A 24,368-nucleotide genomic window follows, 5' to 3' on the forward strand; every position below is an offset into this window, starting at 1 on the left:
CCGGTGTTACATCCTGTCCTCTTCACACAGGACGAGAGAGAAAAGAGAAAAGGAGGATGAGTGCCATCAGAAATAACGTTCTATCTGCTCTTGTAGGCACGATTCTTTAAAAAAAAATTTTTTTGATTACTTTATGAATCTTAATTACGCCGGCACATCTCAGGAAGTGACACATACATCCTGTTGTGAGCGTGAACGTGCGTGTGTGTTTGTGCGTGTGTGTGTGTTTATACGTGGATCACTGCTGATTCTCCAGCTTATCTCTGTCCTCCGCAGCATGTGTTACAGCAGGAGATGTGTGGGTGGGCTTGCTTGCTTATTTGTTTGTTTGTTTGTTTGTTTGCATATCACTTCTGGATATCTGGGTCATTTCATAATACTTTTTTTCACACTTGTTTTTTGCTTTTTTTCGCCTGTATCAAAAGAGATTTGAAGTGTCTGGTAGCTTGGCGGAACGGTTAATAAAGAGGAGGCGTAGGAGTGTTTGTTTCTTTGCAGCAGAACATATTCTAGGTGAAAAACTCATGTTTAAATAGATCTAATGAGGTACGTCTTCAAAGGGAAACGTGATCGTTGTGCCTTTGCATCATATTTTCCCACACACGTGATGGGGATATTAAAGCCTCGGACTAAACGGTTTGTTACATGAAAGCACATTTTCTCACGTTCTCTGTATTTGTCCATTTTCGTAGTGAATAGTTGGAGGCACTTCTTCTGCTTCCCGTTTAAAAAAGTGAGGAGAAAAGGATTTATTCTTTTTTTTTTTTTTTTCCCCTGTGGTGCGCACAACTGAATAAAATTGTGTTTGAAAGATTCACTTGCAATATAAGTTGTCCGAAATCCTCACACTCCGCAGGACAATTAGAGGAAGTGGACCGTATAAAAACATGCTGTTCAGCATCCATACATACGTACATTATGAACTTTAGGTCATAATGGAGAGAACGAGATCTGTATTTCCAGCCCCCCAAAATAAACACTAGTTTTCCTTCATGAGAGCTGATGGCCGTTGTTGCATGTTTAACTCAGCTGATTTGTTGCTGCTTCATCTTGTCCTGTCCTGTCTCGTCATTTCACTCATTGACAGGTGCTTCCCTGAGTTCTGCATCACTGCTTACCTTTTGTGTCCCCCTGGCTGGAGTGCGTTCGGCAGAGTACTTGCAGTTTCAAATAGACTTTGATGAGCACTGATTAACTCAGACAGACCAAATTAAGATGTGTGCACTGGTGTTTAACTGATGCAACTTCCGATAACCGCGAAGCTAATGTGTTGACAAACAGCAACACAACCACCTGAATACTCTTAAGACAATTTTCCTTTTTAAAAATGGGTTGTTTTATGACTGGTTAGTGAAGTAATTTTGTCACTTTTTAAAGATGTATCTAGTAAATATCTTCACACACAATATGATCCTGATTCAACTTTTTGTGTAAAAAGCAACCATGAATTGTTTCTAAAGGTTGGACACCTTGCAATGCACCTTTCACCACTGATTTAAAGTAAAGTGCTTTGGGACTGCTGAAGCAGTGAAAAACAGCAGTATATAGATGAAAACCCTTTAGCTAATACATGTTTGTCTATGTATCTTACCCCAGTCATACATCAACAAACAGGATTAGCAGGTCAACACACGATCCAAAATTGCCACATTGCAAAAACTCGAAAAAAACACAGATATGGTTATTCTGTGTTCAAGCAGTAATACAATTTTGCTTGTGAAATATTATGGCACTCTGCTTATATTGATTTACCCCCGGTTATTCTTTTTCATATATCTGAAGGCTGCTGCTCTGAAGCCCCATGAGCCCTTTCAGCTCCTCTGCAGAACTTAGAAATAACAAGTAACAAACTGTAATTTATCTTATTTGTAATTCTGTTGCACAGAAAACGATTCTTGAAAAGTGTTTGCAGTAAATGACGCGTTTCAATATTTCTTCAGCCAAAATGTGTCATATGTTACTCTGATGTCCCCTTTCACTGCAGATTATTGATGTTGGGTTTCTGAAATATAACAGAGATTTCCGGTGTCTTCATTCACCATAACAGCTAACTTTTTAATTTCATGAGGTTTAATGTTTTGCAGCTTTTCTGCATATTTTGGAGGGCAAAGATGTGATTTGATAGTTTGCACTGATCCTGGATGTTGGTAGGTTTTAGATGTCTACTTATTCCAACTCACCAGATTCTCATTGATGAGTAAATATCAGGGTTTTTATGGGATTAAAGGTAATCCATTCATTGGAAGTATGAGTCTACAGATATGGTACCCAGGAGACCCTAAAAGGGAATTTTTACACTTCTTCTTTACTCAGAGGGCTGCAACTGCAGTTCTTCAAGGATATAATATTGATATTGCTGTAAAATCGGAAAGATATATTCAAATTACACAGATGTTACATGCATGCAATTTCTTTAAAGAATGCACTACAGAACACACCATCAAACTGTTTATTTGTTCTTTTTAAATATCAATTATTTTGGGTGGGGGGGATTTATCATATTTACTTCTTTATTGTCAAGGCCTAACATGTATTTACTGTATTTACTTTTTTAATATTTGTATTCTATATTCTGTAAATTACTACTGTCTGTGGAGCAATGAATCAAAAATTCCCCCTAATAAAATATTTAGAAACTATTTAGAGTTCAGTCTATGTGGACAGCAGCTCCAGAAGTTTAGTTTCATTTGGAATTATGTGCCACGGTGAAGGAAAGTTTATCCAGCAAGATAAACTCGAGTGGCTCACCGCACCATCTTGTGGTACAAAGCAGAATTACATAGAGGGTATAATCAGCGGAAAATGTATAAACTTCACTTTATCTTTGTCTTGGAAATTACATTTTGACGTTGTATTTCTTCACATTCAGTTTGGTCATTTTTTATCATTTGTTCCTTTACTTTTCGTGAACTTTTTTTTTGGCAGTGACCACACGAATTCAATCCTCATCACACCTCCTATTTAGGTTAATATTGTCACAAAAGCTTTGAATGCACACAAATGACAAGTGTGATTGGAATTTTTGCATAATAAATTCCCGGGAGACGCAAAGTTTCTAAATGTCATCTGTCAGTGCACAAATTGAATTCCCTTTTTATCCCTACGTTCCTCGGTGGAAGCAGAAGTTTCACAGATGCATATCTCCTGGTTAGATATTAACAAACCTATGGGCATCTCCAAAAACCACTAGATGCTGTGAATCCAGTGAGGTGGCTGTTTATAAAAAAAATGCAGCATTTCACCACACAGCCATACTTGTGGGCAAACAACAGGTGTTCGGGAGCGATAACAGTTGCCAGTAAATGGACCAGAGCCAAAATCAGTCATAAGCATTTCCAGCATAGGGGGACACCACAAATAATCCCCCATAATAACAACAACGATGTGTGTTTATGTGTTAGGTTCAGAATGTGAGTCAGTCCATGGAGGTAGTAGACCTGCGGACGTCCAGAGACCTGCAGTATGTCCGAGACTCCGAGCCGCTGGTGAGAGGAGTGGACGGACGTTTACACACTTACGTGGCCAATCCACGCACTCTGACAGCAAAGGGCCTGCAGGTACGGTCGCGCGCGCGCGCGCACACACACACACACACACACACACACACACACACACACACACACACACACACACACACACACACACACACACACACACACACACGCCACTAAAGACAGTCGCTGAAGGGAACACATAACCTTTGGTGTGAAAACATTGATTTCACGCATGCCAAGCCAAAGTTTCCTGCCTGCACTCAGACACGCGAGCGTCTTTCATTGAGGGGAGGAAATTTGTCTTGAAGCTGTCAATTTGCTGGCTTCATGTCCGTCGTGGGAAAGTGTCACAGAGCCTCGGTCTGAAGGTGCCAGCAAAAATGCAGCATCACTGCACAGATTTGGACTTCAAGCTGTCGGGGACAAGAACCCGTCTGAAAAGAGGCTGATATTTCTGTTCTTGATGACATTTTCATGATATTTATTCACATCAGCACAAAAGACAGTGAAATTGATAAGATAATGTGCTATCAGTTTTTGTTGATGTGTTGACTTTAGATCTGTGGGAATGTCTGTGATCAAGGTTAGCTTTTTTTTTTAATCATGGAAACTAATCTACTCCACAGCTCAGGAAGCCTCATCTTCTCAGTGTTTGTGTTTTCTACCACTGCTGACCAAAAACCAAACAGAGCAGGTCACTGAAAGACTTCTCAGGAAACTACAAAGACATATATGCTCTTCCTTTCTGATCATTAACCTTGGAGTCATGGACTGAACTAGTTTCCTGTGCATTTTGCAACTGGTTTGATGTTTTCAGACATTTGATTTAGAAATACCAGAACACACACACACACGCACGCACGCACGCACGCACGCACGCGCGCGCGCACGCACACGCACACGCACACGCACACGCACACGCACACGCACACGCACACGCACACGCACACACACACACACACACACAAAGCAAATGCTTTATCGTCTCTGCATACATTAACAAGTTTCAAGTTGCCATGTATATGTAGCGCGTGCGTGCGTGCGTGAGTGCGTGTGTGCATGTGTGTGGTTTGTTGGTCCTTGGGGCTTTTCACAGTCATAAGCTTTTGCCTTCTGCACTGAGAGGCAGAACTCCTGAATATTTATGTGCAGCTACATTAAGTTTATCAATAACTAAACAGTTTTTTTTATCCCATGCAGGAAGGGAGATGGGAGAGGGGAAGGTCAAACAGAGAGATTAATAAATGGAGAGAGAGGGCATAAAATAGGAGGTTATACATAAAAAAGGAAAAGGAGCATGTCTTTCTGCACATATGTAGGTTTTTTTCTCGCTCTCTTCCTCTGTGGGGAGACAGATGAGAGGAATGAGCTAAGTGAAGTAAAAGGGGAGGTAAAGGTTAGGCAGAGAGGACGAAACATGAAAGCAGGAAACAGGAGGGGAGAGATTAGAGTATTGGAGATAAAGGTGGAGACATGGCAGGGGTGGGATTAGGCAGGTAAAGTGTTCAATATGTAACAAACCGTGACATTTTTGGCATTTTGTCAAGACCGATTTTAATGAATACCTAATGAGCCAGCAATTATGTGCAAATAATGCTGCCAATACCAATCAGTAATGACTGCGCAGCCGAATCTAAGGTCAACTGCGAGGAAATGGTTCAATTTGCTTGTATGACATACACAAATTTGTGTTAAGGTGCCTTTTTAATGTTTTAACGGGATGTTGGAGATACATTAGGGCTGTGATTTTAAGATAGCCTAGGAAGGAGGAGACACACACAAAGTGTTTGACTGACTGCCAAGCCGGTTTCCTGGATATGTTGCTGTGTTTGTGTGCGGGGGTGTGAGATGTTCTGAGGAGATGATAATGTTTTTGTCTTCACTTTTGACACTTCTTTTAATCCCTCATCTTTTCACATATCAAATCCAGTTCCTTTCACTACACAGGAAACTCCTTTGCGGGGATTGGAGAACAAAGACACATCTAAGAAACTAAAACAGAAAAGGGGGATATAAAGAGCTGGGTTTTTTCTGCCTGATGCAAGGCACAGTTGTTTTTTTATATCACAACTCTTTTGGTCTTCATTTACGCCGAACACGGCGAGAAAAAATAAAAAATCTGTCTTGTTCTCTCCATCTGCACTGGTTCAGAATAATCTGATGTGAGATGTAAATACAAAAAAAAAAAAAAAGACTCATCCAACCATCCATTTTGTGCTGCTTATCTGGGTCACAGTGCCGGCAAATTATGCAGACTGGCCCAGACGTCCTCTCTTCCAGCACATCTTCCATCTCCTCCTGTGGGACTACAGAGCGTTCCCAGGCCAGATGGGATGTGTAGTCCCTCTAGCATGTTCCGGGGGCGCTTTCAAACTTAGTCAACGTGCTTCTTTGCTTCACTCACTCAAGTATTTTCGTCTTGTATTAGCTCCTCCCAGCGGAGAGCGAAGAGATGCAACGATGGAGGCAGCAATTAATCACGTGGTACTACCAAATGTGTATAAATAATTAATTTAAAAAAATTAAAAAAAACACATTCTTCTCAACCAAAGACTAATTCTGTGATGAGAGAACTCATGGGCTGCCAATTCCTAAATGAAATGCAGTGGTTGAAGCAGTGAGCCCTGAGGGACACCAACTGGTGTCATGTGGGTCACTTAAAAATAAGCTACTTAACTAATGTAAAATGTGTAATTACCAAAGATATGCAGTCTAATTATAGAAGTGGTCTTTGGTGTATTTGGTGGAAACAATTATTCAAACAATTAATATATGAGAATTATATAATTGACAAGTTGAGTCAGCAACATACATGTTTTACCTAAAATACTGATCCAATATTAAACTAGCAAATGCTAATTAGAGTAGTTTGTTGATGTTTTCATTGTTGGCGTTAAAGTCCTGTATACTTTATACTTTGTTCATTTACCATATATTGTTAACAACGAACAAATCTGAAGTAGAGGTGTGTCCTACCTCACATGGGACCAATCAGAGAGGGAGTGTTGGGTAAAAAAACTTACAAACATGTTGGATGAGTGAAGGCCGGGGTTTTCAAAGTATGGGCGATATTACTGTTCATCTTTTCGTCATTTCAACTATTCGGCAGATCTTTATATACCACATTGTCGACAAATGTTGCACGTCTGGCTTTGCACTGAAGCCTATTTTATTTACCATTTGATTTATTTGTCTTTTGCTTACAATGCATTGTATTAAGAAATGTGTGTTTTAGTAAATTAAGTAGTAGTTTCACCCTTAACTTGTGTCTTTAGACGAGTGATTTTTCTCAAAAAATAAAAGGGAAAAAAAGATTAGCCAGGAAAAAGACTTCCCCCTGACCTCCAGATTTGTCCTGCTGCTCTGCAATGCCTGAAGCTCTCTAACAATATCAATTGCTCAGGTACGACAGCGAAAACATATTTTTCAAACAATAAACATGATAAAAATTGATTATATCTAATAATGACTGAGGCTAATGCTCCAATACAGAGTGTAGTGCTATTCTATTTATGGGGCCTGGCAGCGTAAGAGCAAGATATAAAACACAAAACACCAACAGAAACGTTGTAATTATGCAACAGTGATTTGTTCTACAGATACAGCAGAGTGTGCATTATGATAATGGATATGAACAATGGCGAATGGCGGTGCTGCTTCTCTTCCACCGTCCGTTTTGGCTCATCACAGTGATGCCTGTGTAGAGCAGAGCTCTTCCCCTGACGTGATCCTGCCTCCTCCGCCCTCATGCATGTCATTTTTGGGGCACAGGCTGCAGGAGGGAGAAAGTAAGAGAAACCCTGCATTTGCTCTCTGGGCTTTTTCCTCTAAGCCCGACAAGCTGGGTGGCGTTCGCAGCGCGCCTTGAACACGTTCATGAACCGCCTCAAATTAAACGGGAAGGAGCAGCAACTGCACGCCGAGCAAAGAGCGGCTAAACGAGAGGAACAAACTGCAGATGGTCGGACTGAGTCAAACACAATAGTGCAAAACTTTCCCTCTGATTCATTTTCCTTCTTCTTCTGTTCGACACTCGCAGGAGCTAAAGGGCCAGATGTCCCAGCTCAGGCCCCTCCTGTCTGTGGTGGAGCAGTACAGATTGGACCTGCAGACCCTGGCCACCTTGCGACTGGAGCTGCTCAACCTGTCGATCCTCCTGACGGGCATTCAGGAGGAGATCGGAGCGTACGACTACGAGGAACTTCAGCAGAGGGTGCTTCTGCTGGAGACCAGGCTGCACAGCTGCATGAACAAACTGGGTATGCGGGGGGAGGGAAAGGCGGCAACAACGGCTTGTCCTCAAGCAAGAAAGTGACAACACCGGTCAATTAAATGATTTTAAAACAGCCGGTTAGACTTTTTTGGTGACCTCCTGTGGGAGGAGTAATTGTCCTATTCAAATTGTATTGCACTTCTTAACGGTGTTACAAAGTACTGAGTCAAAACAAAATGTAAACAGAAAGTTCCACAGTCTGACGGGTATGATAATCAGAATTATTACATTCCTGGCAAATTAGAATTTGTTATTTTAATTTGAATAAATAAAAATTTTGACTACTGTCATCGTGGAGGTTCCACTCAAACAGATAATTTATTCATAAATGCAACTTCTATTTAGTGTGGGGGAGGTAACTTTGCGAGAAAACCCACAGAGAACATAAAAACTTCAAACAGGAAAGACCTCAAGAACCAACCAGACTCAAACCGGAAAGCCTTCTTGCTATGTGTGCTGACCATGACGTCACAATGCAGCTTTCTGATCATTTATAGACATTTAAAGTAACCATTTTTCATGAAGTATGCAGGAAACTAAAATAATTGTAATATTCTCTTTTTTTATTGTATAAATTTTAATTCCCTTGCGCCAAACATTTGGACATGCTTTAATTGATCATTATGTGCTTTTGTTAATCCTTCAAAAATAATAAATATCATCAGGGGTCTCCCCAGAGAGTTGTAGCTTACACCATAGACTTTCCTAGTTATCGCGCAGAATGTCCTTTCTGCGATCAGGATTCAAACCCGGGTCCCATGCACTAGTCAATGTCACGGCTTAATCCAATGTGCCACAAGAGAGAATTAAAAATAATCATATAGTAGAAATAGAAATGTAGAATAATTAAAAAATCCCAAAAGCAGGGTGACTCATAACCCCCCCCCCCCCCCCCAAAAAAAAACAACCCATAATCCTCTAATCAAAACATCTCCATCTGTTCCAAAAGCCTTCTGAAAAAGACAAGTCCTCAGAGGTACCTTAATGGACATCAGCAACCTGCTAAGTTGATCTCAAACTTTAGGAGCTCCAGAGTTCCCAGGTTTATTGACAGGAGCGGTGCAGAAAGCAGGTGACAGGTGGTGTATACGGCGACAAAGTCAGACGAAAGAGGAAATCAATGATTCTTGAACGGATCCCACACCGGACTGCTGTCTGCGTCCTGAGTTTGCTTTGCCCTTTTTTAAAGGACACAATGTCCATCTTGTACACTGCTTCATTCAACCTATAGAGCAGCTGGAGCCCATCCCAGCAGACACTCACATTCATTTCTACATGCAATTTCAATATTCAATTATTAACCAATTGATGCTTTTGGACTTTGAGAGAAAATCTTGGCGCATGTAGAAAACATGGAAACTGATCACAAAAAGGCCCCAGAGCCCAGATTCAAACCAGGGACATTGTCAGTCAAAGTAAGTCTGTTCGTTCTTGTTCTCTTCACGTATCATGTTGGAAATTGACCCTTTCTGTTATTGCCGTGTGAGGACATGATGTTGTTGTGGCATCGGTGTCAAGTCTCATCATGGTGTCACCTCACAATGACGATATGTTGAATATTGAGTATCACATTTGCTGCTTTCGAAAGTAACTCGGATATTTCAACGCAGTAAGTCAAGCATGTGAAATGCCCTCCCTCAGGTGGTTTAAAGGGGGCACTCAACAGATTTAACCACATGGAGATTAATTTAATCATAACAAGGACCTCTCAGTCATGCAGGATTGTTCTTTAAGCTCTTGTGTGACGATGGAAGAGAAAATACATCACTGGCTTTAGCCCAAATATAAAAAATTCATTGTTTGACAGAAAATTTCTTTTTATTTAATTTGGAAAGCTTAGACATTGTATCAAGTCATTATGGGAATTATGGGCAAAATATTTTGCTTTAAATCTAATAGTTTAAATATATTTTTCTTTCACGAACGCTTTGGATTTTTAAATTCCGATTTTACATAATTGAATATAATAATTACTTAAAAAACAAGAAACAAAAGCTCACGTTCAGATGGAGCCTGCTCTTGCAAACCTGGTGCAAATCCTCCTGATACGTAAAATGCATCTTTAGCTGCAGCAATAAACAAAACCGTTGCCTCAGGTCTTCACAGTATAAATCACTGCCACACTGCACTAGATTCTGTGTACCTTTTGGAAGCAAAATTGAATAATTGAAGTATTATGAGTAAACAGACACAAATACACAAAAAATATTGTTGTGCGATGTGAAGTCACAGCTCATCTGTGGGAACAGACCTGGGTTTTAACATGCCACCACTATAACACACCTAATTGTAACGAGTGGCTTTCTCCAGGGTTTCATGATGACATTCATTAGAATTAGTTGTGTAGAAGCACAAACACAATGGAAACACGCAGGACTGTGCACCACCATCACCAGGAATACCTACATCTCATACGGAGAGATTTTGTTCACATGAATTTCTCCGTAGCAGGCAAGAATGTCTCATTTTAACAAAGTCGATACCTCCACACTAGGACTGTGTGCTGTTCGAAAACTCTGAGCACAATAACGAAGGTCCAGGGTTGTTGGTTCAACTTGTCTTGCCTCAAAGATGGACACATACTCAGCTAAAACAGGAAATTTGCAAAAAAATTAAATAAAATATATTTCAAACTGTCTTGAATAGAGTGAATTCTAACCAGTACATTTCATCCCTAATGAGAAATTTAAGTGAATATCTCCTGGGAAAAGATGGACAAAAAAGAGTGAATTTACTGGCCTATTCTGTTCTCGCCATTAACCTCACTTACTATATCACTGTATCACTATCACTGTTATATATAACAGTTGTCGGACATCACACAAGAAGGACTTCATTCTTTTCTGACAGCTCTGACAGAGAAAATACATTTTTCCATTCTTGCAGACAGACCTTTACTTATAGAGGTCTCGCCTAGGACAAAATGACGTTTATAACCTCCGGCACATCTGCTACTGGTGGCAAGACCACGTGTGAAAGGCGACCTGCCTCTAACATGCATTGAAATTCTTTACATTCGGTCTGGAATGTCAGATCTTTAATGGCAAAGATTTAGATGGATGGATGGATGGATGGATGGATGGATGGATGGATGGATGGATGGATGGATGGATGGATGGATGGATGGATGGATGGATGGATGGATGGATGGATGGATGGATAGATAGATAGATAGATAGATAGATAGATAGATAGATAGATAGATAGATAGATAGATAGATAGATAGATAGATAGATTGGCACCATAAGCATTGTTGTGGCAGCTAAGGAGGCATTTAATTTAGGGTATGTATAGCTATGATGTTTAGTCCAGTAAAAAAAAAAAAAACTTCCTGACGTAGTGCAGTGTTGGCATAAAACAAGCAGACCAAGTTTTGGCAATTATTACTGACGGCAGCACAGACCAAAGAGTTGTAAAACAGACTGATATCAGCCACATTCACCCACATGCTGCCCTGCCAAGCACTCTGCCCATCCACTGGAAGTAGTTTGGGGCGCAGTGTCTCGCTCAAGGATACTTTGATGTGTGAACAGATGATTGAACTTGCAACGTTCCGTTTGAGAGACGACCTGCTCTACCAAACTGAACACACTCATAAACATAATCCTCTCTGGCTAGTGGTTTTGTTTACATCACTTGATGTGATGTTTTTTAATTCCAGTTTCAGCGTGAAGCAATCCATACCTGATTGCAAACTTTGGTCCAGACCGGGGAAGCGCACCACAGGTGTGAGTCCTGCCTTAAAGGGACGGTCAATAGGCCCTGCACTCGCCAGCTCTCCTGCTATCAGGAGGCAGTGTGGTGGAGTGAAGCTGCGATTCTGGCAAAATGCCACATCCTCGTGTGCTCCCACTTTACCTGATCTAATGAAATTAGACACGGCGTTTTGTTTGGTTTGATTTTTATCTTTTTTACCTCAAATCACACAAAATGTCAAATGACAGTAAAAAATACCAAGCTGAGTTTGTGACTGAAGGAATATTGAGAGTAAGACACGGAACTTAAAGCTCTTCTACCAGAATCCACACGGGAAAAATGAAAATATTTAGAATCCAGTTTTAGTTGTTGATGTACAACTCTAATAGAATTCTAATAAGACTCTTTCTTTGAGAAAGTCTGTCTTTTTTTCCCGCCTGAATCGGTCAGATATTGATATTTTCGCTTGAGCTGCCACAACATCTTTGATATCCCAGAAACCCTTGCGGCAGGTTTTCAGAAGATGACGTCAGAAGCTAAAAGTACACACAGTTTGATGGCTACAAATTGCGGTTTCTTTATAAACATATCGGCTTTGACGTGATCGACTTAAGAACCTGCGGGTTTGAATTGCGTAGAAATGAGTGGTGATGGTCTTGTTTTGGTGTGTGGCTTTATTCATCTGAGCAGGAGTGATACCTTTTATGGGAAGTCTATTTTAAAGATTTTCTTGTCCCTTTAGAGACACCTGACATTACTCATCATGCATTTATGTCCCTTTGGACATAAATGCTGGTAGATTCTGGTAGATTAAGTTTAATGTCGGCAACACGTCAGCACACTGAACATGGAGCACCATGCTGAAGCCAGGTATCATAACACGAACACTGGACTCTGGAGAGAGCTGGGAATCCTTCTAAAGGCCGTCCTCGGCTTCCTTGATGTGTTACACCAGGCTGCTGACGATAGCGTCATATTTACTGGACCAACATGAGAGCGGTATTGATTTTCCTATTTCTAACTGTCTACCGCACAGCCAAGAAACATTTTCCACAAAATGTCAAACTATTACTTTAAGAGCAGTCAGCACTGCTGCAACAATTAAGTCTGACAAGGTCACACATGAGGAGAGAAACCACAGCAGGGTTGTTTAGACATATTTGGATGAAGTGCTAAAGCTGGGACATCCTGAGCTTATGAAGAGAAAACATTGCAGCAGAATTGCTTTTAGACGTTTATGTGGGTGTTTTGACTTTGGATTTCCTGTGGGAAAACAAAAAACACCCTCTTTATGGAAATACATTATTAATGATGAAAATTCGAGCTGTTAAGAAGTCTATTTAAATTCTCAGTGAAATAACAAACATTTTACATCAACCTTTCAAACAAGGTGACTTTTAGTTGAGTAAACACAGCTTTAAGGTTATACATATACACCAACATGGTTCTCAAAGATGCAAGAGATAGATAAATATAGATAAAAAAAATAAGTGAAAATGACTCATAGGTTTTTGTGTTTGGCAACAAGGTGCCAAAATATTTCTCTTAAACCTGCACTTTCCTCTAAAGTTCATACTTGGAGCGCAGGCATTTACAAGAGTTGATGAAATGTTAAACTGTGATGACAGATCGCAGCTGTTACTAAATTATCCGTCCAAGAAACCCAGACTGCGCAAATAACTCGCTCTGAACCAGGGAAATATGAACACACACAAAGACTTTATCTTCCATCATCCTTTACATATACTTGCCGCCTGTCTGAATTACTGTCGGAGCTCTTTATTCCAGATTTACCATAATATGTTCATTGTTTATTTACAGGCTGTGGCCGACTGACTGCAGTCAGCAACCCGATCACCGTGAGAGCCTCGGGGTCCCGCTTTGGTTCCTGGATGACTGATGCCATGATTCCCAGCTCCGACAGCAGGGTGGGTGTAGGGTGTAGTATGCCTGTGTGTCTGTGAGTACCGTGGACTTTCCTATTTGGGGACGAGCTTCAGTTTGTCCGCAGTTCATTCTGGTGCTGCAGCCTCCTGATGGAGATCAGAGCAGAGCACAAGTAGCAGAGATTACACGTTGGTTCAGTTTGTGTTCCCACAGGCATTTGCAACATTATATGACAACTTATGCAGCCATATTTTATTGTTTTTTTGTGAAGCCTATTATGCGCCAGTGTAACTTGCACACTCATTTGTTTGTTGGGCTTCATGCATTTGTGGGACAACTAAACATTTTACTAGCTGAGACATGGTGGCTTGTGAAATGCAAAAAGGACTTTCCAAACAGAAGCTTCAGGTCATTCCACACAATGCAGGAAAGACCAGCAAAAGCAACGCTGCAGCTCTGATAAGTGTTGAAGTCCTCTGAGCGATTTGTTCAGGGACTTTTGTTCTCCGCTGTGTTCCAAAGTGCTGCAGAGTATAATTTCAATCCAATTCAATTCAACTTTATTTTGCAGCAGCAAATACGACACGGTCACTTCTAGGTGCATCTGGAAGTGAAGAAAGAGCCTCTTCTTAAAGTCTCTGTGCATTTAGTTCATGTTCAATGGCAGGTGTGAGGCTAGTTTTCAGGTGTACAATTGGAGGATAAATTATGTCAAAGAAGGTCCTTTGAGGTACAAAGTACTGTTCCAAATGCATGTGTGTATATGTGTTTTACTACTCATGTTGTGAGAACATAAATCTGCCTCAAGCTGTTTTCTTGTACGACCCACTGCTCCTCATGTTAGTGTCTCCCTTCTCCAACTCGCCTGATTTAAATAAATGGATCCGTGTCTAGTGTCTGCAGAGTGAGATGATGACTCACTCATTTGAATCAGGTGTGTTGGAGGAGAGAGCGAGAGACTTCCAAAGCATACAGGGTAATGTGTATTTGTGATCAGGATGGTGAAGCACATGGTTTGATTCACATTGCAACTACAACCTATCAAACTGGGACAATGGGTTCAACAAGTAGCCGCTGGAGGAAGTTGCCCAAAAGAAACTTGCAGAAAACAAGGAAATGAACTTTGAAGAAATGACAGCGGTTATCAGATCTGTTAGCGTCACATACAGTTGAAAGACAACTCAACGAGGAGTTTGAAATGAGCAGAAAACAGATTAAATGAAAATAAAAATCAACTGAAATGTAGATTTTCACTGACGAGCTCTGACGCTGTCCTGCCGCTCCGTGTGATATTTGAGTAGAATGGCAACTTGTTGCTTCTTGACACGAATGTAAAGATAAGGAGGTCTCAGGAAAAGAAAATCAGACTTCTCGCCTCAAAGAATGAAAAGACAATGGAAGTATTGCGTCTTGCGGCCTGAAGCATTGCCCCACGATATTGAGCGATGAGTGGAGCTCACCGTCCGACACTTTCCTGCCGATAGACAAGGAAATTGACATAAGCCATAGTTTGTGTTTAAGATTGAAGCAGGTGTTGTGAAGTCAAGCCTAATAATTTTCTTCACACCTTCATCTCAGTCTTAAGTCTTATTTTTAACATGACACTGTGGTGTGGACTTTGTCGCCACTCATTTTGAGACACACACACACACACACACACACACACACACACACACACACACACACACACACACACACACACACACACACACACACACACACACACACACACACGGGTCAGTTCAGGGAGCGCACATTAGCTTGTTGTCAAGGCGACTGTCTCCCAGTTGCCAGGTGTGATTTATATCGCCATGGTGACCCCTGCCTGTTCCCTATTAGTGCGTCTCCGCGGTGATGAGAACGAGCAATACACAGCCGCAGCATCCCAGTTATTGCTCCGTGCTTCCCAGTTACCAGCTTGACTGGTGGAGTTACGGGGTGACGAGCGAGGGGTCCGTCTTTCTTTCGACAATCCGACGCTTTATCTTTCTATCTCTTTTATTGCTATTTGCACGATGCGTGTGTGACTGTTGACGATCGCAGCAAAAATTGATCTCATGGAAATGCATAGTAAAATAGTATAGCTATGAAGAGACGCAGAGATGAGCTCTCCCGTGAACAAAGATGTTAATGTTTACCTTCAGAGTCGCTCCGTGTGACCTTGAGGACTCACAAACATGCAATCCACTGCACATTCACTGGCATATAAAGCATTTCTGGGTTGACTTTTTTATGAGACAAGTTTGTATTGCTTGAAAAAAAAAAAAGTAGGATTCTGTGTTGTTCAGTCACATCTGCACTGGTCGAAAAAAAGCATTTTTCTCATCCACAGTGTTTGAACAAAATGCCACTGTAACATAATGGACACGTTTTTTGGAGCGTTGCTTTACTTTTTTTTTTTCTTTGCCCTTTTCCTGTTCGGCAGCTTGGGCCAACAATATGATGTAATTGAGAGCCTTCGGAGTCAGAACAGTTTTTGGTCTTGCAACAGGGAGAGACCTGGGGTCTCCTCCTGTTGCCTCCTCCATCAGAAGTTGGCATGGCTGCCGTACACGACCGGGGGGGAACGCACAAAGAGAGAGAGAAGAGAAGAGAGAGGAGAAGTTGAGGGGGAGGGGGGAGGGGGGAGGGGGGAGGGGGGAGGGGGAAGGGGATAACATACCATACCCTTGTTGTGCTACATATATTATTTGCAGTTATCACACTGATCCAAATACTTTACAACTGTTATTGGATTAAACCAGCCTGAGCAGCTCTAACTTGACAGTCAGATGATTTCTTAGATTAACCAGCCTGAGCAGCCCTATCTTGGCAGTAAGATGATTTCTTAGATTAACCAGCCTGAGCAGCTCTGTCTAGACAGTAACGTGAAGCAGGAACATGAATTAACAAAGAGGCAACAACAAAAGAGGAACATGATTTTTAAAGTTTGAGCAAATGGTGACAGAGAACAAGCAACTTCAGACGCACCTTTCGTGAGGAGTGGAAGTGTGTGTGTGTGTGTGTGTGTGTGTGTGTGTTTGTGTGTGTGTGTGTGTGTGTGTGTGTGTGTGTGTGTGTGTGTGTGTGTGTGTGTGTGTGTGTGTGTGTGTGTGTGTGTGTGTGTGTGTGTGTGTGTGTGTGGTTTGTTCACTGGGTGTGGTCTGGAGTGTTGCTTTACAATACATCCACGTCAATAGGGTGAAGCAGATACTGGACTAAACCATAGTCCCTGCTCAGTTTGTTTAACGATAGCAGTGTCCTGCAAGCCATTTGTCTGAGTTGTCTTTTATTATGGTGGTCTATGGGTAAAAAAGCTTTTAGCTCTGTGGGAGATTTGTATTTTTTCCCCTCTTATGCAATTGTATGATCAAATACTGGGACAGATTGGCCCAAGGCTGAGCGCTGCTCTTATATGCTGTTCTTCTTATAGATCCAGAGTGTACACCCAAGAGAGCACATTTAACTAGAATAGAGGAAATGCTGTTTGAGTGTGTGGTTTAGTTCTGTTAATGCACTGGTGGTGTAAAAATATATTTTCTGGCAGGCAGTCATCTTCCTTCCTTGTTGCTACAATTACTCAATTACAAATCCAGCTTTTTTTCTGCAGGAAAATCTTCTTTCTTTGCTTTCTGAAGCATTTACAACCACTAAGAATATGACTATTTTGTTTCCAATTAGACTTAAACAAAATTTAAAACTTGTGAAAAAAGCAATTTGTTCTGTGAAGGACACCAAGACTTTTAAGCTTGTTTCGGTTGATCTTGCGTTTGTAATCTGTGTTTACAGGTTTGAGTGTGAAGTATTTCCTCAACGATCCAAACAGGACTCAACATGGGAATACATTATGAATCTGATGGCGTGAATCATAAAAGTTTGAAGATGAAATATGATGCTAAACAAAAACGACCCACTGTCACTTTTCCATAAAGGCCCCATGAAATTCCTTTCAGCCCCTCTCCAGAATTTCTTCAACACAGCACAGTCTCAAAATCTGAGAGCATAAAAATGACGGAGACCCCATGGTCTACAAAACAGCAGACACAGATTACAAAATTATATTGACAAAGACGAGAATTTGCATGCAAACTCGGATTACATCAGCCAGGATCCAAACATATCCCCAAAAATTGGGACTCAAAATCCAAACACATTGATTATGAATCCAAAACCATAGATTAGGAATACACTAACCTGAAATAATAATCCAAGGGCACAGGTTATGAATCTTGAAGCACAGATTAGGAATCAGTAGTATTAAATAATGAGCAAAAAAAACCTTAAACAAGCCAAGAACACGGATAAGGAAGCCACATGCACAGAATAGTAATCCACTAGCATGGATTAATAATCCAACAGCACAGATTAGGATATATTATCACAATATAATAATTAAAGGGCACATGACAGGAATACATTATCTTGACTAATTCAACAGCACAGATTCTCTAAAACCACATATAAGGAAACCACCAGATGAGAAATTAATAATTAATCATCAAAGGGTCACATCGTGATCCCTGGCATTGATTAGCAACTCAAGAGCATGGATTAGGAAACCAAGAGGATTAAACATGCCAATTCAGAAGCACATATCATGAACTGACAGCATAAATCCACCGATAGCTCTTTTCATGCCCGAAGAGGGCTCCAAATTACAAGATAAATAAAACATAATCATGTCATTGCATAGATATCAGGACTTCTGCTCTGAGCAAAGATGTTCGTGTCGGGGATGTTGTCAGCTTTTGAGATTTCATGTGGCCATTATTTATACAGCCACTAAAAACTTAAAAAAAAAAAAGGGAAACCTCATAAACTTTACATACCGACTGCATAAAATAATTTTGTGTGTGATGTCATTTTTTTTTTATTATTCAGAAAATTATGACGCCTTATAAATCACAAGTGAAATTCAAAGCCGGACGGCCGGTCTGTTGTCGTCTCGAACTAAACTAAGGAAATGCCACAAACACGCACGCACGGGCACGCACACACAGAGTGAGGTTTAATGAGTAAAGTCATTGTGATACATCCTTTGGTATCCATGACAACAGTGTCTGCACAAGGGTCCCAGGCTGGCATTTATGAATTCTTCATTAGCTCATCAGTGCGCGTGCATGTGAATGAGTGTGTGTGTGTGTGTGTGTGTGTGTGTGTGTGTGTGTGTGTGTGTGTGTGTGTGTGTGTGTGTGTGTACGCCTCATGGGCACACGTGCACGCACGCGCACCTGTCGCTGTATTTGAGAACAGCTGCTGAGGTGTGGATATCCCCTGATCTGTCAAGATGCCTCTGCCGATAGTGTGAGAAGGAGAGGGAGGATGAGAGATGCAGCAAACAAGAGGGAGAGAAGAAGAACTCTGGGTGAAGAGGTGTTTAACAGGGAAAAGAGATGAAGAGATAAAAAGGCTGAAGAAGCTTTGGGGAAGATGGAGATGGAGGGAGACAGGAAAAAGGGGTAAAACTACAAAAGGAGAAAGAGGTAAGAAAGAGGTCAAGACGGCTTGAATTCTTAACGGGTCCTTATTTGTGGTAATTATTACTCCTCTTCAGCCTGCCTGTGAAGTGATTCCTCTCCTCAGGGGCTTAACTGTAAAGAAATGAGAGACAACACTCCCAACCCTTATTCTCATTCTCAGTTCGGTTGAAGACACGAGAAATGAGGCTGCAGCTGTTACACAATTGAAAAGCATCTGTTCAAACTGCATTTATAAGTTGATATCCGCCGATTAAAGTTTTTCCCACCAATGAGTCGGTCTACTGCCACGAGTCTGTCCTTGTATAGTTGCCCATTGTGGTCAAGTTAAATCCCCTTGTGATGATTTGTTGTGGATTCAAGTGATCCGCGTTGCTCTATGGCCAGAATGAAAACAGCTCCAATCCAAGGATGGATGCTATTTTTGGTGAGTCAGTGTTATTTTCGGCGCAACTGAAGACACGTGATTCATTTGGTGTTTGCACGTCTGCAATCAGGTAATCCGACGCTGCAATGAGGGCTGCATCCTGCAGAGTCCCTCTGTGTTTACAGTAAGACTCAAACATGCCTCTCTGGCACGTTTGCGTCAGTGACAGACGTTTGATCAGTGGCATTATGTTTTGGCGTTGACTGTCATTGTCATTTCACCGATTCTCTTCAGCGTCTCTGAAGATGTAGCGGTCAAGTAGAGGTCTGAGATCAAAGCTATTACATTTGTGAGCATTACTGAGGAAGCTTCAAGTTCCTTCAACTTTAGTTGTCCGTCATCAAAGGTCCCTACAAAGTCAAATCCCCCCCCCCCTTTTTATTGAATGAAGCCTCAGACAACAAAAATATCCACCAGGCTCGGCTGTTTTGTCATAATATTCAAGCCTTACTTCACTAACCACAGCCGTGGGACCTTTGCTATGTCAGAGCTGCACTATTGAAGTGCAGCAGCGGCTGCTGACTATTTTCGAGCAACGCTGTTGGCAGTGTTGTTGTTTATGTGACTTGGCTGAGTTTTAATGCGGCAGCTTCTCAAATGTACTCACATGTATTACCTGTTGAGAGTTAGCTGTGAAGTACACTACTCGCTTGTTTGCATGGTAAATACGAACCCGCCTGCAGTACGTCAGGAGGAATTCTGCTTTTCGCGGCTCTCCAAATGTAAAGTTGTGTGTAAAAAAACCATGAGGATAGTGAAACAGCTGCTCAGCGTCCTTGAAGTCGAGTAACAAAATGCTTTACTGGAGTAACCTTCTGCAGCTCGTTCGACTCCTGTTTCTCTCATCAGTGCAAAATCAGCAAGCCAGCGGTACCAGCGATCGGCGGAGGACAGATCGATTGACAGGTTAAAGTCGTGACTGTGCAATGAACACACAGCACCTGCTTACTTCAACCAGGAGGCATTTGGATAATTAGGCTTCGAGTGAGTGAAACGTGATGTGTTGACTACTAGATTATCATTTTATCTGTTGTCAATGCCAAAAGTGACAATTAGGACACATTGGGCCTTGTGGAATCGTGGAAGATCTGTACATGTATGCCACACATGCTTTTGTCTCACGTCAAGTTACTATATGTGATATATTGTAAATTGTTCAGTCTGCAAAGACTTTGTGGTAAAAAATCTTTGCTGACATGCTTTAAGTTTTTGCTTTAAAAATCATTTATATGTTGCTTTTAATTCCAACTCTTTCACTATATGGCTTTGTACGATAACTTAGAATTTGAATTAGTCTCAAATTTTAATGTTCAAAGAATTATTCCTTTAAATAAATTGTTTACGATTTTCATCCAATGCTTATTTGATTCTGATCTCTTACAAAAACTAGAACTACACTCGGTAGAGCGCAGACACACTTGTTTGTGGAACTGAGTTAGCATCGCTAGCAAGATAGCCATTAGCTCATATCGATGCTAACTAGGTAGGTCAGATAGCAACAACACTGTGTGAAACACTGAGCTGGGAGCGTCTCCATGGCAACAGACGCTGATCTACTTTGATCGCCTCCATGAGGTGCCTCTGTCATCCGCTTTGTGCGGGAAAATTTTTTCGCATTCTGAGGGGATTTTTTGGGAAACGGTTAACCGGTAACGTCCCAAAATCTAATTGATTGATTCTTGGAAGATGACAAATCATCCCTGAAAATTCCATGCAATTTGGGTGAGTAGTTTTTGTGAAAAGTTGTTGTGCATACATACATACATACATACATACTTCGTCGCCCAACTTTTTTTGGCGTATGTAACTATGTCAAGAAAGATAGTGTGCCGGGAAAAGCTACAGATTATAGTCCTCCTGATCTCGAGGTGGGTTTTCTCGATCTCAGACGCTTCGTGTTGAAGTGTCATAAAGGAAAAACAGTGGACCCCACTTTGCTCCCAGGACTCTCAGCGCCACTGCTTAGGTTTTAAAACACCATGCGACTGCAAGCTTGAAGATATCCACTTGAAATGTCAAGCACAAACTCAATATTTGCAAAGACCTGTGGATTTTATTCCTTTCAGTGCAGACACGCTGAGAAGGGATCGCTTCTTGTGTATTCTCGGGGGAGGCAGCCGAGGAAATATGGGAGTTGGCCGTGTGGGAACAAACCGAAGCAGAACAGCGCAACAATCTGTTAAACTTAGGTGTGAGTTCAAAAAAGGGCGAAAAATAAAAGAAAACCCTCCTCACTTGCACTCGCTGGTGTTCACTGTACAATCAGCGTCTGGAGCTTGTTTATGTAAAGTAAATGGTGCATTCAAATGTGAGAAGATTACAGCTGCCAGAAAACAAAGGGATCCCTGTTCCTTTGCAATTCTGTTTCAAGGGGAATTAAAGCGCAGAAAGCGTCATCTGTGTTTTGAGGAAAGGAGACAGGAAGAAGACAGTCGAGAGGGCAATCAGTCTGTTTCATAGGGGTTTTTTTTAAACCTCAAGCTGAGTCTCAATTATGCTCCGTGTTATTGAAGGCCCTCAAAATAACTGCAATCAGTTACCTTTGTCTGAAATCTCATAACTCAGTGTGGATTTTAACTGTTGCCACTACAAATTAACTATAATTCTAAAAAAGTGTTACTACCACAGCAGGAGAGAGAAACCCTTTTCAATTCTGCCCTCAGTACGTCTTCTATCCTTGCAGAGGGAATAACAAGCGTCTTCCTCACCAACAATGCTTTCTCTCCTCAGTGCTCTCTGCTCTTTTCTTTCATCTGTTTCACCTCTCGTCCCTCTATGGGTAATTAATCCTCCATGCTGTCGTCGCTCGATTTTCCTCCCATCTCGCCTCTTCTTTTCCCTCATCTTCCCCTTCTCTCCGTCCGCTCGCTTCTCCTCCGAGCTCCCGCCTTCCTCCCCTGTCCTGTATATTTACACCTTCTCTCATTACCCTCAGATTATCTGGTTTCACTTTTCATCAGGCACTTATTTAAATTCAGGTCAGCCTGACAGAGGGGCTGGGAGAAGGTGGACATCAATCTTCCATACCTGGGAGAGATAAATCAGAATTTATTGCCTTTAATTATCTCAAGGAAATTTATAAACTGCAGAAATTAAAGGGCAAAAACTCTCCCAACATCACCAGCGCCTTTTATATCATTAAAAAAAGAGAGAGAGAGAGAGATAAACATGATTTTAAAGCCCTGTCTCAGACTCTCTTAATCTTCAAATGGCATCAGGCAAAAACTAAATATTTACCAGGTTTCATCAAGGCAGAGGTAAGTGAAAGCAGACATGATAATGAGCATCAGCAACGTTCAGTTCAATACAAACATCTTTGATGATTGCAGCGTCCTGAATTCAGCTGTTGATTCTGAAGGGTTACTTTAGAAGCGGGCAGCTTGGAACGTGGTTATTGCTGATGTGAAGGTATCATGTGTAGAATTAATAAGAATCTATCAACAGGGACAGTTGGCACAGTGGTTTAGTGATTTAGGGCAGTGGCTCTCAACTACTCTTGCTTTGGGGATCCCTTCCTGACAGACTGCGACCCAACTAAAGTAAAATATTTTCTTCAGCTTTTGTTCGAAGCTCGAATCTAAAGTGAGCTTATGCCATCACTTCTATCACCTTTATCCTGCATGTCATGAAGTTCCAGGTGAAACGACATTACTGGAACAAAATTCGTCTCCTTTTCTTCCTTGCTGGGTAACATTCCCCCTATCTCCATGTGGTTCCTGAAATGACTGATGACACCAGGTGGTGTTCAGAAAAGGTTGGATTGTAATAACTGGATGTGATTGGAGGGAATACACAGAACACCTCATAATGCACTTTTTCTTCTGAAACATATGCACTCTTCTCCTGGATCAAGATGAACACGCTCAGCAAAACGCACATGCAACCATGTTGAATGAGCACAAGCTCTAAATCCAACACAGTGGTCTTTTGATCAGTACGAAATAAACTGTCGTAGTTGAATTGGCTTTTGAGAGTTACAGATCAATTTATTGCGAGAACAGTTTCACCCATCCGCTTTTGATTCATTAAGAAAAATCTTCAAAATGTTTGATGTGTGTTGAATCTTTTGCAACACACAACGCCTCCTTTTCCAGAGATTCACAGAGATGAGCCTTCACATAATCGGCGTTCACATGAGCAGGATAGCAAACGGTTGCATCACTGCTGCTGCTGTTTTTCCTTAATGTGATTTATTCAAATTGTGCAGTGGCCAGCAGGCACAGTATCTCAGAAGACCATGGTGAAATCTAATCAGGTTGCTGGTGAGTGGAGTTGACCATGATGGATCGCTGAGCAAATTTAAGGAATTTATTGCCCAGTGGGAGTTCATTTTACAGGCAGGATAAAGAGGTAAGAACAGAGATAAGCGACGTGTGTACCCTTTCCGTCCTCTGTCAGGTGTGGTCGATGGACGGCTACTATAAGGGCCGGCGTGTGTTGGAGTACAGGACGATGGGCGACTTCACAAAGGGTCAGAACTTTGTGCAGCACCTGTTACCCCACCCCTGGGCAGGAACCGGTCACGTGGTCTATAATGGCTCTCTCTACTACAACAAGCACCAGAGCAACATCCTGGTGAGAGAGCGTCAGAGGATCAACATTTATTGTCAAAATATCCAAAGTGAAGGATATATTCCACATGTATGTGTGTGTTTTTAGGTCCAGTACCATTTCCGCTCTCGCAGTGTGTTGCTGCAGCGCAGCCTGAGTGGAGCAGGATACAACAATACCTTCCCCTACAGCTGGGGGGGCTCCTCTGACATTGACCTCATGGCCGATGAGACCGGGCTGTGGGCCGTCTACACCTCCATCCCAAATGCTGGAAACATAATGGTACGCTCTAATTTTTTTCTCCTGATTGTATCTGAATGCAGCACTCCTCATTTAAATTTTGGAAAATATGATTTGGCTGTCAGACGTTTTCTTTACCTTTCAGGAGTCATTAACACCCACACACTAAAAATCCATTTAGAAATATGACAGAGACATATTGCTGCACGGTGTAATGTAATATACCATGATGTGCAGCGTGTGTATTGCGGACTATCATGACTGGATTTTAATATATGGCTTACAGCTCTTTTTCTCTGATGATATAAGCCCCCCTCCCTCCTACCTTCTTATATGGCTGAAG

General features: G+C 41.5%; 1 protein-coding gene across 4 annotated transcripts in view; it reads left to right on the forward strand.

Moving 5' to 3' along the window:
• The window catches only part of LOC308109274 (noelin-2-like), a 41,445-nt gene that overhangs the window by 11,287 nt on the left and 5,790 nt on the right, over positions 1–24,368 (forward strand). For 3 of the 4 annotated variants that reach the window (XM_080462739.1, XM_080462737.1, XM_080462736.1), the window contains exons 3-7: positions 3,402–3,557; positions 7,534–7,753; positions 13,286–13,392; positions 23,633–23,809; positions 23,894–24,067. In XM_080462739.1, the coding sequence (XP_080318865.1) occupies positions 3,402–3,557; positions 7,534–7,753; positions 13,286–13,392; positions 23,633–23,809; positions 23,894–24,067 (834 nt within the window). The remainder of the gene's footprint in view (positions 1–3,401; positions 3,558–7,533; positions 7,754–13,285; positions 13,393–23,632; positions 23,810–23,893; positions 24,068–24,368) is intronic. The other variant, XM_080462738.1, reaches the window with a different exon arrangement.

Source organism: Lipophrys pholis, assembly GCF_963383615.2.
Source record: "Lipophrys pholis genome assembly, chromosome: 5".
Classification (NCBI taxonomy): Eukaryota; Metazoa; Chordata; class Actinopteri; order Blenniiformes; family Blenniidae; genus Lipophrys; species Lipophrys pholis.